The following is a 13,406-nucleotide window of genomic DNA, read 5'->3' as shown; positions in this document are numbered from 1 at the left end:
TAGTCTCTATGCTCCGCCCCTACCTTCTTAGCTGCACATATACAAGTTAAAATAGGGACAACATCTATTTAGAGTGTTACGCTGCCCGCCTGAAGCTAATTTAGCAGCATATATCAAGTTTGATTTTCATTAGCAATACCACTTCTAGCTAAGTTATCATTAGTCACCAAAAAACATTCGGTCTCATTACACCTTGCAATGTTTTCCGTTACGTTTCGTGCGTCCAGGGTGTGTAAAGCAGAAGCAGCCTGGCCAGCGGCGGAGTATGCGCGATCCGTGAGTGCTGAAGACGTTCTGCACGGCTTTGATGGGTGCGCAGGAGGACACAAATGGGCGGCGACAGCTTCTTCCAGTGGCGGGAGCTTTTTCCTCAGCGCCGTCAACAGATAGAGCGTTACTAAAACTGTATACACCGCCGCCGACTTGAGCTGCAAAGAAGCTCTGGCCGCCCTGTCAAGGACGCTTGTCAAAAAGTACGGGGAAACTTGACTGCTCTGAATATAGTGAGTGCGCGCGCGTGCGCGCGCGGCCGGGGCTCGCTCTCGCTCTCTCTCTCTGCTAGTTCTTACAGGCAGAAGAGCGCGTGCGCGCTTAAAATATCATATTTTGGTATGATCGTTCACCCGCCAGTGTGGCGGATAGCCTTTTGAGATTTTATTTGTGCTTCAGAGCGCGGTTTTTTCCCTGCAGCGGGTGGTGGTAGGGGTCTCTTGCCAAGGGCTTCAGCCATCCTTCCGCTCTCTTCCCTGAACTGAAATGTAGTAGTGGGCTGTACTTTCCACATCAGGTTCAAGTACGCCCACAAGCCGTGCGAGTTATTCGTGTATTGCATGTTTGGCTGGTGGTTATGTTGCCTGTATACCGCTTCCCATGGCCGAAACTGGTATTACGACACCTGTCGGGCCGTGGCTAGTAATGCTAATGCTAATTAAGGTTGATATCTCTGCAGCACTATAACTTGACATTTTTTTAATGACATCATCGCCCTTATTTCTTCTCATTCTTTTGATGTGTGTAGCTCATTTTTGGGATATTTTTACCTCAATTTTTACATATGGCACCTTTAAGTGGCATTTAATTCATTTTAAATTAACATCAACAGTTTTTCTCCAGTTAATAGTGTGTGTGTAGAGCAACATGTCGGCCACACTTTCAAACACAGCATCCTCGTTTAAACACTGGATTCACCTTCACTTTAATGACACTGCTGAACTCTAGCACATAGCTGTCAACCCTCCCGTTTTTTCCAGGTTTCTCACGTATTTTAACTATGTTCCCGCTGTCTTCCCGTTTTAGTATTTTCCCGTAAAATATCCCGTATTTTTAAAAGTCTTAAAAACGGCCAGATTTCCATCCTAGGTCTTAAATTTAATTTAGTCAGGTGACAGGTCTAAAAAAGTGTTTACCCTCGTTCATTTCCAGAAACGCTGGCCGCAGAAAGTTATTACAAAGTAGCAAAAAATTATGGAGTTGTAGCCTACAAAGCTGCTGGGTCTCCAACTCGTCGCTCGCGTGCTACCAGTCGCTCGTGGCTTGATATGAGCTATCTCGCCAGAGCAGGTGTTTTCAACAATTTATTTTTCGTCTCGCATTAAGCAAATATGATGTTATTGTTCTGCGTTTATCCTACGGCCACACTTCCGTTCCCCAGTATTATTGCGTCACTGAACACACATTACAATATTATAAAAAATAATTAAATACGTATTTAAAGTCAACCGAAGATTACATCATTAAAATAATATTCTCCTGTTAAAGGAAAAAGTAAGTGCAAGTTTAACCATTTTCGGCCATTTTACAGTTGACGTGTTGTGAAGTAGGCCTAGATAACGAAAGTAACTTTCCACTTTATCATGTGTTTGAGTTTGAGTTCGTCATAAAGTATGTTTAGACGCAAATACTTTATCGATATTACAGCTATGAAAAGTTTAACGAACTTACTGTCACATGTGAAGATATTGCTGATTTTCTATCTTCCGAAATGGCGTCTTTACAGTCATCGACTGCTTTCGGTTTCACTGTGAGACGAGTAAACATCCAGCTCCTCCTCCTCGAATGGACTCTTCTCACACTTCCGGGTTTTGGCACGAGGAAATAATGGTGCGTTCATGTTATCTTGTAAAGATCGTATCTACCAGTTGAGCGCACATGAACGCCACCACGATGTCATAAGACAGCTCGGGATTTTCTTTAAGCCCACAATAGGCTTGTTTGAGATGCGCCTTGCCTCGCCTGAAATGTAGTCGAGAGTAGGCGGTAGTGATGTTACGTATGACACTGAAGCTTCAATGCGCGTTTCACATTGTTCGGCCCTGTCCCAAATGGCACACTCTGGACTTATGGACTTCCTCAGAGTCCACACTTTGGTGACGTCATGTAGTGCAGACCTATAGGGCCCTTGGCGCGAGTGCACGAGGGCGCATTGAGAGGTATTTTTGGGACAGGCTCGATCAGCACGCCGGAAATAACGGGCTGTTTTTTTTTTGTTTTTTTTTTGCATTACAATACAGGGGCGTAGCCAGAATTTTATTTTTGGGGGGGCCCAACTTAAAATGAGGGGGCAACTAATATACAGTATATATATACAGTATAGCCTATATATATAGCCTAGGCTAGCAGCCTACGACATAGCTCGGCGATTATTATCTTTTACATGAAGTAGGCCTACAAGGGCGATTATAAAAAGTGTCAATGATGTCATCTTACTCCGCAAATAAGAGTTTGGTTCCAAAACGCGATAAACGTTAAATATGTAGGCTATATATTTTTTTTTAGTTCCCCCAAAAATCTGTATTGTAGGCTATCTGGTCGGTGTTGAAATGTCCATTTTTAATTTTACATAAAATGCTATCCGCGCAGTCAGCGCACCATTCCACGCTTTCTAAACCGCAACGGCGGCGCTTTGAACAAACCCGGCATCCCAGTTTTCCTTCTACTTTGTGATCCACAAAAAAATAAAAAATAAATAATAATAATCATTTTGACGGCATTGGTGACCCTGTGGTGGGGAAGAAACGTAAGCCATTGAAATCTAATCATTTAGGCTACTTGAGGAGATTAAGAAGATGACTGAGGGAGGAGGAAAAATCTCGACTGTTGCTTTTTCTCACACGACAGCATCAAACTTCTGTCACGCTGACACTTTAACCCCAGGGGATCTTTTGAAAAACTTTCAATTGTTTTACTCAAAGTCAACAAAAACCGAGCAGGACCAAGCCATTTTACAGCTGATCGCCGTAAAAAAAAGTTCAGGAGGTATTTCTTAGCGATGGTGATTTTAATGTCGGCTATTTTTAGTCCAGTGCCTGTAAGTTATATAAGATTAGTATTGACCAAGTTCAGAGGCTGTCATATGTGGATCAACTTACTTTGTTGTGTATTTCAACAGTTAAAATATGAAAAATAACTTTTATATTGATTCAATGGATTAATTGCATTTTGGGGAAAAAGTGTCATGAATTTATTGCATTTTGGGGGGAAACTAATCCTTTTTTATAATAAATATTTGAAAATCAAAATATGGATTTGAAATTGTTATGTTATTATAACCTAAATATGCTATGTGAAAGTTTGAAACAAAAAATAGTGGTTTTAATCTTTCCACTCTCTTGGTAAAGAAAACACATTAGGCTATTACTCAAAATTAATCATAATGAATTTATCGCGTTTTGAAACCAAACTCTTCATATACAACAGATATAGGCTATACAGGAAATGTGGTCATTCACTGGTTGTGAAGGCGGTTCATCAATTGCAAACAAGTCATTGCGCATTGTGCCGATCTGAGTCGAAGTCTCACCGCTATTCCTGTGCATCCTGTGATGAAATATACGTTTCTGTCTACTAGCCGCTTCACTCGCTGTCGTCTTGTAGTAAGCTTAAGCAAACTCAGATGTAGATGGCTTATTTTCTCCTTCTCGCTCATCTTTCCGTGCGTAATATTGTACTTTGCACAACGCTGCCATTCACCGCATGAACTCTCACGCGAAGATGACAGCGTAGGTAACGCACAACAAGTCAAATCAAGTTTGAAAACAGCCGCATTTTACCGCGCAGTATTTTGACCGGTCAATCTATCAGTTAGACTAACACATCAATAATTTCTTATTTTTATTATTTTATTTTAAGCCATCAGAAATCTGAGGGGGCCGGACATATAAATGAGGGGGCCTAGGCCCACCCAGGCCCCCTCGTGGCTACGCCACAATATAAATCATTACAATGGAAATAATACAAAACAATGAACATGAACATGTGGGGATACAGAGAAAATGAAAGTAAATAATAACAGTAAATAAAATGTTTTTACAATTTACAGTACCAGTCAAAAGTTTGGAAACATTACTATTTGTAATGTTTTTGAAAGAAGTCTCTTATGCTCATCAAGCCTGCAGTTTAAAAACAAACAAACAAACAAACAAAAAATATTATTACAATTTAAAATAATGGTTCTCTTTTTTAATATACTTTAAAATGTCATTTATTTTTGTGATGCAAAGCTGAATTTTCATCAGCAAGTACTCCAGTGTCTTATGATCCTTCAGAAATCATTCTAATATGCTGATTTATGATCAATGTTGGAAACAGTTGTGCTGCTTAATATTTTTTTTTTATAACCTGAGATACTTTTTTCAGGATTATTTGATGAATAAAAAGTTAAAAAGAACTGTATTTATTTAGAATAGAAATCTTTTGTAACAATATACACTACCGTTCAAAAGTTTGGGAACAATAACTATTTTTTTTTAAAGAAATTAGTACTTTAATTCAACAAGGATGCGTTAAATTGATAAAAGGTGATGGTAACGATTTATATTGTTAGAAATGTTTTTATTTTGAATAAATGCTGTTTTTATGAATAAATGCTGTTAACGTTTTACTCATCAATGAATCCTGAAAAAAGTATTCCAAAAAAATATATTAAACAGCACAACTGTTTCCATCATTGATAATAACTGAATATCAAATCATCATATTAGAATGATTTCTGGCTACCAGCTGTGTTCAAAAGTAGTAGTTTGGTAAATCCTCTTCTACAGTTTGGAGTTCTAGGTCAAACTCATCGTCTTTGTAACCACATTTAAGCCTTTCTTTACCCTTTGTCTCCATCGTGTGGCCAGAATATGTAACTAACGTGCAGTTTGACTTCTTCAGAGGTGTTTTCTTGTTAGAGGTTTTCTCCAAGTCTTTAAAGGACAACACGTTCCTCTCTGCTCCTGTGTCTAGCTTAAAGGTTAGTATGCAGTTGTTTATTCTGAATTCTGGAGTCCATTTCTTGTTTCCACTTTCCATGGTAGCGACTGTATTTATTTGAACGTGAAAAAACGTGAATCTCTGAAGGCGATGACGTCATGCACATGCGTATTACGTGTTTAGTCTGTAGTGTTTCATCGCCATCTACTGGCCTGGCAGCAGAATACAGCGTTTTTAGCCGTTTTCACAGATCTGTGTGAACGGGCATCGTTTTGACAAAGTCTGTACACGAAAAACTTCTCTGTTTTCTTCATATCGTTGTCGTGTAAACGTACCCTGATTCAGAGTTACTTTAACACTAATCTAACTGGGGATTTTGCCAAAGACAGCAGACATATGAAAAAAAAATTTCATTTGACAATTGTGGTTTGGCAAACTTTTATTAAATATATTGTGCACCATTCATTCTGCTGTTTGTAACCAAAATAATATGGCAATAAATACATTATACAGTTTACTCAATTCTGTACAATCCAAGGCAAGTGAAGCTGTTAGTTGATGTTTCCGTCCACATGTCGTAATAACGTCCCTGATGTTGTCTGAACGCTACAAACACACACAAAACAATAATCAGTCATCAGATTATAACTCATATCGATTGTTTTATACAGCGGTCTTACCATTCTACTAACTCTGCTCCCACTATATCATGAATGTGATACTTCATCTGGAATTTAACCTGTGAAGTTGTGCGGCGCTCCTCAAGTTCAGTCTTCAGGATTTCACCGTATTTGGATTTCTTCACCATGCCCAGAACCGCTTTCCGCCCTGTTATAAAATCGGATATAATCCAGTAGTACTAGTTAAAGTGCTGATCGTGAGTCTTGTGGTAAACACACACACACCTACCCTTAATGAAGTGCTTAATGAATTTGCCAGAGTTTGGGATTGAAAGCCACCAGCTGCCCGCGTCCCTCACCGTGAGGACGCCCGACTTCACCAGCTGCCTGCGAGACAGAAACCATCTTTAGATGAAGTGCCTGAGACAATGAACCACACTTGTGTGACAACTAGCTTGAAAATAAGAAACTATAGCTGAGTTTCCACTGTCTCTTTCGCGATTCCAAGCTCAAAACTCGTGTTTCCACAGTCACTCCCGGGGGCTTGATCGGGCCTCGTCAGGGCTCCTCTGGGCCAACGACCAGGGTTTTTTGGCCCGCCGAATACCTTGGTCAAAAGCGGGCCGACTCGGGCTTGAGTTTACCTGAGTTTGGAGACGGCAGCGCCGGATGATTCCATATACCAGCTAACATCAGCTTTAAAGGATAATTCCGGTATTTAGCACTTTGAGTCTCTTTTCTGGTTTGTTTTGGATGAACTAGAGTGGTGGACACAGAAATGTTGACGATGTCTCACATTTTGACTCGTTTAGAATCGCCTTCAGAGTGGCTGGCTACGGGCATGCACAAACATGTCCTTAAAACAACCCTTAACGTTCATTTTCAAAACTGCGCAACTCACCGAGTGGTTAGTGGTGTTCGTTGATGTCCCAAAACAAGTAATGTTAGCGAAATACAGTTTCTGTCGTGTTTTATTTGGCATTTTGTAAAATCCCATTGATTTCTGTCGGAGGACTCATTGCTCGTTGATATTACTGCGCTTCAGACTCAAATATCGAGCGGAAGTTTATACGCGGTTGTGAGGTATCTGAAAAAATAGTTACACTATAGCAAATAACACGGATTAAAATCATACACTGCGCCGATACATTTGTTTTTAATCATCAACGAACACCACTAACCACTCGGTGAGTTGCACAGTTTTGAAAACGAATGTTAAGGGTTGTTTTAAGCCGCAGTGTTGCCAGATGTACGATAATTATCGTATTTGTACGATAATTTTGACCCCTGTACGATCAATAATGGAAAAAATCCTATAATGTACGAAAATTTCAGAATTGTGTGACACTTCAAATGATGGTTGTTGTAATAGGGCTTCTCACTGATCTAGCTGTGGATTCTACATCTACTGGGGTAAGAACGTGTAGAGAGAGGGAGCGAGAGACCTTGCGTTTTTGTACGATAATTTTCTTCCAAATATGATTATTTTGAGCTTCTGGTATGATACTTGGACATTTCCAATCTGGCAACACTGTTTTAAGGACATGTTTGTGCATGCCCATAGCCAGCCACTCTAAACCAGTCAAAAAGTCGAGACAGGACCCATCGTCAACATTCCTGTGTCCACCACTCTAGTTCATCCAAAACAAACCAGAAAAGAGACTCAAAGTGCTGAATACCGGAATTATCCTTTAAACACTTTTAAAATCATTTTAGCTCAAAACTCACTTTCATGTTTGAACACCTTCTGTTTGCGATGTGGATTCTAATCACCGCAAAAATATTAGACAAAAGACTATGAGCAATAACCATTACCATAGTAAACATGAATATGACCATGTGAAGAAATCAGACAAATCATATAGGCTATTACAATCGTGCATTTATTTTATCTATCGTCTCTTTACACCGGACTGTCTGATATCCATGTTTAGCTCCACATATGTCATAAAATAAACCAACTCTGGTTTTTCGAGAGCTTCCTCTGTTTCTCTGATTGACAAATATAACTTTATTGGGAGAGAGAGTTAAAAGCAGCTCAGGTCGCATATTTGGTGGCATTTTTGTAGGAATGACTATCTTTTCTAAATGTGATATAAATACACTGTCCTGTGTCTAAATAAACAGAAACAGACACGACTGAATAAGTAGCTACGCATGTCCTCTTTATTTTGTGAAATAAAGGTAAACCACTTTATTTCAGAGTCACTAATGTGCAGTCTTGACACAAATTAATTCATTATGATCAATGTATCACTTTTTATTGTAATCCTGTGCTTGGGTTTTTAAATCTTTAAGTAAACCAAATGCCAACAAACGTTCACTTTTATCATGATTCATTTGCGATCTCGTTAGTTTCCAGTGATTTTTGTCTGATAAGTGTTCTGATAAAACTTCCATTTGTTGGTGAAATGAAGGGTTTGTGTGACGTTTTTCCAGAGAGGCGTGTTGAATGGGTTTTAGTGAAGCGCTGAGGAGCTTCGGGCCCGACCGTGGAGACGCAGTGTGTTTTGGGCTCGGTGCTCCTGGTTCGAGGCTATTGGCCCCGCCCGGCCCGGCCCGCCCCGTTCAAAGCCCCGGCTCGCACTGGCCCGACAGTGGAAACACGGCTAATGAACAACATACCAGCATTTGTGTCCTTACGTGATCTCAGAGTCCGTGAAGAGGAACTCCTTCAGCATCTTTTCTTTGTTGAAGCTCAGATCGGAGCAGCCGGGAATTATTTTAGCCAGGAACTTCTCCACAGTTTCCAGCGTTTCTCTTCCGGCTTCCCCCTGCAGGACTTTGGCTCTGTAGTCTTCAGCGAACACCAGAGCGAAAGCCTCCGAGTCGAAGCCCAGCTGGAACATCAACAGCTCGCCGCTCGCCCTCAACTCACTCTGAGCAGGAGAAGGAGAAACACAGATAAGAGCTAGTCTGACCAGCTAGCCGTTAGCCAAGCGGTCATCAGGCTTACTTTTCAGATTCAAATTAGACCAATCTACCCGTTTGAGTGACTTACTTAAACATCATCCTTCCCTCGGGTCCTTTTGACCCCAAACAAACTTTTAAAAAACTTTTAAAAATTGTTTATTAGAGGGGTCCAAGACCTTTGGACTTTTGTCGCACTTAAACCACGAATACGAAAAAAAAACCTGAATGGATTTGAAGAGTTTTGTGGTTGAAATGTAAAAAGTAACAAATCCTTCACTTGCGGGTCAATTTGACCCCTTTAGGAATGACTGTAATGCAAGGAATGCTTCAGTACACATAGAAAAACCTAAAAATTCTCAAAATTCTAACAAAAAATGCTAAAACTTTATTAAAAGATTATTTTTTTTCCACAGGAGGTCAGCAATGTAAGATATTTTGAGCTGAATTAAAAGGGTTATGCATGAAATTGTGTTATTTTGAATTTAAGTCGAAAGAATGTGAGGGATGTGCTTCAATTACTGTATTTCTACTATAAAATCTAGTAATTTAAAGGCAAATAAAAAAAAATGTAAAAAAATCTCCCAAAAATATTGATTTAAAAAAATAGAAAAAATATTATCAAAATGAAATAAAATAAGCTTTCTGAACAACAACAACAACAAAGAAAACCCCCATCATTTTAGGCTCCGGGTCATTTTGATCCGCGAGAGAAAGATGTGTTACAAAGTGCGAGGGAAGGATGAAGGATGACCAGTATTTAAAGAAAAATGTGCTACTGGCCACATAACTTATGACTGTGCTAAGGTCATTATTAAATCATGGATTAAATCATCTAGCACCGCGTCTACTTTGCGAGGATGAATGCTTCAGCACGAGCGGATCTCACCAGCTGCTTGTCCACGGAGGTTCTGTCGCTGTGTAAACTGTACAGCTGGTGTTTCAGGGCCACTGGAGGGAGGCTGTCGTTGAAGAGTTTGCGTGGAAACAGAGTCATGAGGTCCTGCAAGCTCGAGCGGACATCAGCTGCTCCTTCTGCTGGACAAACACCTTCATTTCATTACTTACAGCAGATTCACACATTTGTGTTCATTTAACTCAGAGATAGGTTGTATAAAACGGACCCCCGGTTTCACAGACAACGGATTAAGAAAGTCCCAGACTAAAATGAGCAGTTTTAACTGAAAGCATTGTTTTGTCTCAAGATGGACACCAGTTATGTTTTTCTTTTTCTTTCTAAGGCATGTTTATAAAAGCTACTTAAATGCCCTAATTGAACTAAAGCCTAATCCTGGCTTACTCTAAACCCTGTCTGTGAAACTGGAGCGGAGTGTAGTATTTTAAACCTGTAATAACATGTGTATCCTACAATATTAATATTTATACCATGGTCTGGGTGAATACTCGATTCTGATTGGCTGCAGGGTGTCCATTAAAAAGTGATAGAGGACAAACCGTCAGGCGTAACCAGGGAAACCAAGTTATTGTTTGTAAAAACTTTAGATTTCAATTGTAAAATATAAACTAATGTTTGAAAGATGTGTTATTTGGCAAGTGACCATGGTATAAGCGGGTTAATGCCCTTCGAGGTGTCCATTGTCAGGTATTATCAAACGGATAGTTCCGGTCCTTGATTCTGATTGGTTGAGCCGCGTTCGAAGCTGTTGTAAATTACTCAACACACACACACACACACACACACACACCTGTGACCGCATTACATTAGTGTTACTGCGCAACTGCCGTTTGTGATGCTTTGTTGCTGCATGTGTTGCTAGGCAACCTCTTTGGAACTACATTGCTTGGCGGAGGAATAAATGTGTTATAACGTTATATATTTTTGTTGCTGGTGTTTATTTTATGAATAAAATAAATATTAAAATAAATATTTTTATGGAGTAACCGTTTTATAAAAGCAATAAGCCCCTTGAAGCCGTGTTTTACAGTGGATTTAGAACAGCTAAGGGGGTTTAACCAGTGATCGCGGGCGAGCGCAGACTGAATGGGAGTCTATGGAGCTAGACGGCTAAATGTGTCTCTTTCTCCTGCTTGTCTTTGAATCAACGTAGATTTTATTGTTGATTCCGCAAGTTCAATATAGATTATAGTCCAAAAGTCAAATGAATGAGTACTTATGTCCTTTCGATTTCTTACAGGTTGGGCCGTTGTTGGCCTGAACACGCTAGCATTCTGCTAATGAACGCTGATTGGTCAGTGACGGACTTGCGACTGATTACGACTAGAGACCCCGTTTGATGGCACCAGAAGCTAAAGCAGAATCAGAAACATTATCTTAAGGAGGACTTTCTGTCTAAGTTAATTTTTGTGTACTGTATTTATATTTTCCTGCAGACACTTTTATTTTCATATCGTTATATATGTATTGTAAAAAGTACACGGGTATTAATGGAATTTGAGTGTTTTTTCTATTCTTGTGTTCATTGTTTAATGTGTTTATATATACATGACAACCTTAAATAATCCAGTCAATATCCCGCTCAATAACATTTCATTGATCATAGAATAAATTAGAAATAAAGATTGAAAATGCCTCGTAGGTGTGCAGCAATACATTGTTCCAACAGTGGGAATGGATTGTCCTTCTTTTCATTCCCCAAGGACAAAAAAAGGTAATGTTCTTTCTTGCTCCTGTATAAATGGTCATAGGCTACCGGAGGGCTGCACCTGGGAGGGAATGTTGGCGAAAACTGGAGAGCGCGGGTAAAATCGTACATGACCTATTCAAATTGTACGCTGCCAGAGCCCGTCTATTAGACATTCTCTGGCGCTACCAAGTGTTGGGAAAATGCCATTTTCAGCTGAGTGTATTATCTTAGCCCCCCCTTTTGAATGCAACTTTCAAATTACTTGACAAAAAATTACATCCTGAGAAAAGTGGATTCTGGGGGTGAAACCCCATAGACTCCAATTCATTCTGCACTCGCCTGCGAGCGCCCCCGCATGGACAGAGATGTGTCACTGCAGCCAGTCCAGAAACCGGAAGTAACCAGAGAGTGCCATTCTCCGGTTTTACTCCGCTCCGTGTCGTGCCTAGCAACGCCCCTTAGCTGTTCACAATCAACTATAAAACACGGCTTATTGCTTTAATTTATATGCTATAAGATGCTTGCAAAGCCATTAAAATATTTACTGCTCAGAGTCATATGCGTTCATACATATTTAAATTTGACTTAAAGTAGGGCGGGGCTTGATGTTTGTGGTTTGCTATTGGTGGATCTCATGTGAGTGACAGGTGTGCCGCGTCACACTCACATTTTCACAAAAACAGTTGGAGATTAAACAACAGTGGCCGAGTGATGGTGTACATAATCAGTGACATTGACTACCTATATTTATATCTGGAGCCTAACAGAAGTAATATATTAAGGAGGACAGTCGTTAACTGACACGTTACTTTATAATGTCTGTTTTTGATCTGCATGAGGGTAAATGACAGATCTTACCGTGACTGTCTCCGGTCACAGTGTCAGCTGCGGATCTGCGTCTCTTCGTCAAACAGAAAGTGTCTGCGATCAGCGCTCGCTTTCTGCTCATTTCTCACTCTTCACAGAGATCTTTCATCTGTTTTAACCGTCTTAACCATCTATACATGACATGTCCCTGCTGAAGTGATGCAAATCGAAACACAGGTTTGTTCTCAAGAATATCTGTTAAGAAACTCTAGTGTTGTAACTCGAGTTCGCATGTTTGTTCCACAGAGAGTTCATCAAACACACACACACACACCAGCTGACTGAGACTCTTCTTCGTTGGTTTTAGGTTGAAATGAGCGAGTCTGCTGCCCTCTGGCGGACTGTTTTAAAACAACACGCTCACACACAGATCTGATTCTTCATCAGAATAGTAGAATATCCTAAAATATATGTCTAATATCCTAAACCTGTGTTTCGATCACAGGCTGTAAATCTCTCTCTCCAGCGACTGCGAGTTTGATTGCGCACCCCTTTCTTTTAATATCCCGGAAGTGATGTAGTCGATGATGCGTGGTTTACGTTATGGTTGCTTTTTAATAATAAAACCGGTGAAAAACTATATCTTTCAAATAGTGTACCCAGAAAAGGGTGAATTGTCTAACATTTTCTTTCGAATTAGGTTTCAATAATCATATTATTGAGTTGTTAAATTATGATTTTGAACATCTGTTGTTCCATTGGCTGGTGGACGCTTGTGTTGCATCACGGGAAATTATTCACCACAAAATAAAACGAAACGTTTGTGCTGTTGTTGCCGCTATTAAAGCTCGACTAACAGCGAAACTTTAATGTAAACCCGCGGAAACATGAATCTTCATCTAGATGCCGTTGACTCGTGTGGAGTGACTTTAGTGTCCCTCACCGTCAGTGAGACTCGTGTTTGCGGAAGTTACTGTCCCTCAGACTCGGTGAAGAACTCATACTTACCTGGCAGGGGAGACACCATGATCACGACGGTGATTCACCCATGGCGAGACTCAGCCATTGCACTTTCGGCTTTGTTGACCTTTGCGAATTCCCCAAATGTGGGAATCTCGACTGCAGAATTTATGGTAGTGGGGGACTGCGTTCGCGCTCTCCCCTGATCACGTGGTTAATACAAGAACTGAAAGCCATATTAACTCCTGCGAATACTGGAATAAAAATGTATTCTGTGTATTAATTAGAATTAATCAGAGGGAGTATCTTC

At 40.2% G+C, this 13,406-nt stretch overlaps 2 protein-coding genes across 10 annotated transcripts in view; both read right to left on the bottom strand.

The window, feature by feature from the left end:
* LOC308687969 (uncharacterized protein) overlaps positions 1-2,471 on the bottom strand; it is a 54,267-nt gene extending 51,796 nt beyond the window's left edge. The window contains exon 1 of the mRNA XM_081360786.1: positions 1,942-2,471. The gene's annotated coding sequence lies outside the window, so the exon portion shown is untranslated. The remainder of the gene's footprint in view (positions 1-1,941) is intronic.
* Positions 2,472-5,614: 3,143 nt separating this feature from the next.
* Positions 5,615-13,238, bottom strand: LOC308684812 (inactive serine/threonine-protein kinase 19). Of its 9 annotated transcripts, none has more exons than XM_081356120.1 (7): positions 12,471-12,725; positions 12,188-12,347; positions 9,613-9,761; positions 8,457-8,692; positions 6,103-6,200; positions 5,874-6,021; positions 5,615-5,799 (listed from the first exon to the last, which is right to left on the bottom strand). In XM_081356120.1, the coding sequence occupies exons 2-7, from the start codon at positions 12,276-12,278 to the stop codon at positions 5,745-5,747; spliced, it is 777 nt and encodes a 258-aa protein (XP_081212246.1). In that variant the 5' UTR covers positions 12,279-12,347; positions 12,471-12,725; the 3' UTR covers positions 5,615-5,744. The 9 variants fall into 9 exon arrangements, with proteins under 9 accessions (XP_081212246.1, XP_081212248.1, XP_081212244.1 ...); XM_081356122.1 differs by having other exon boundaries at positions 9,613-9,758; positions 12,471-12,669; XM_081356118.1 differs by having other exon boundaries at positions 5,933-6,021; positions 9,613-9,758; positions 12,471-12,669.
* Positions 13,239-13,406: the final 168 nt, after the last annotated feature.

This window comes from Scardinius erythrophthalmus (genome assembly GCF_964197995.2).
Source record: "Scardinius erythrophthalmus genome assembly, chromosome: 1".
NCBI lineage: Eukaryota > Metazoa > Chordata > Actinopteri > Cypriniformes > Leuciscidae > Scardinius > Scardinius erythrophthalmus.
This window is presented reverse-complemented; position numbering and strand designations above follow the sequence as displayed.

Bases quoted from the DNA above. Each gene is read 5' to 3' on its own strand.
- LOC308684812 (XM_081356116.1), bottom strand. From the start codon at position 12,278: ATGAGCAGAAAGCGAGCGCTGATCGCAGACACTTTCTGTTTGACGAAG. The intron at 6,201-8,456 runs GTAAGGACACAA...TCTGTCTCGCAG, and splicing joins TTCACGGACTCTGAGATCAC to GCAGCTGGTGAAGTCGGGCG. The intron at 6,022-6,102 runs GTAGGTGTGTGT...ATTTTATAACAG, and splicing joins CATTAAGCACTTCATTAAGG to GGCGGAAAGCGGTTCTGGGC.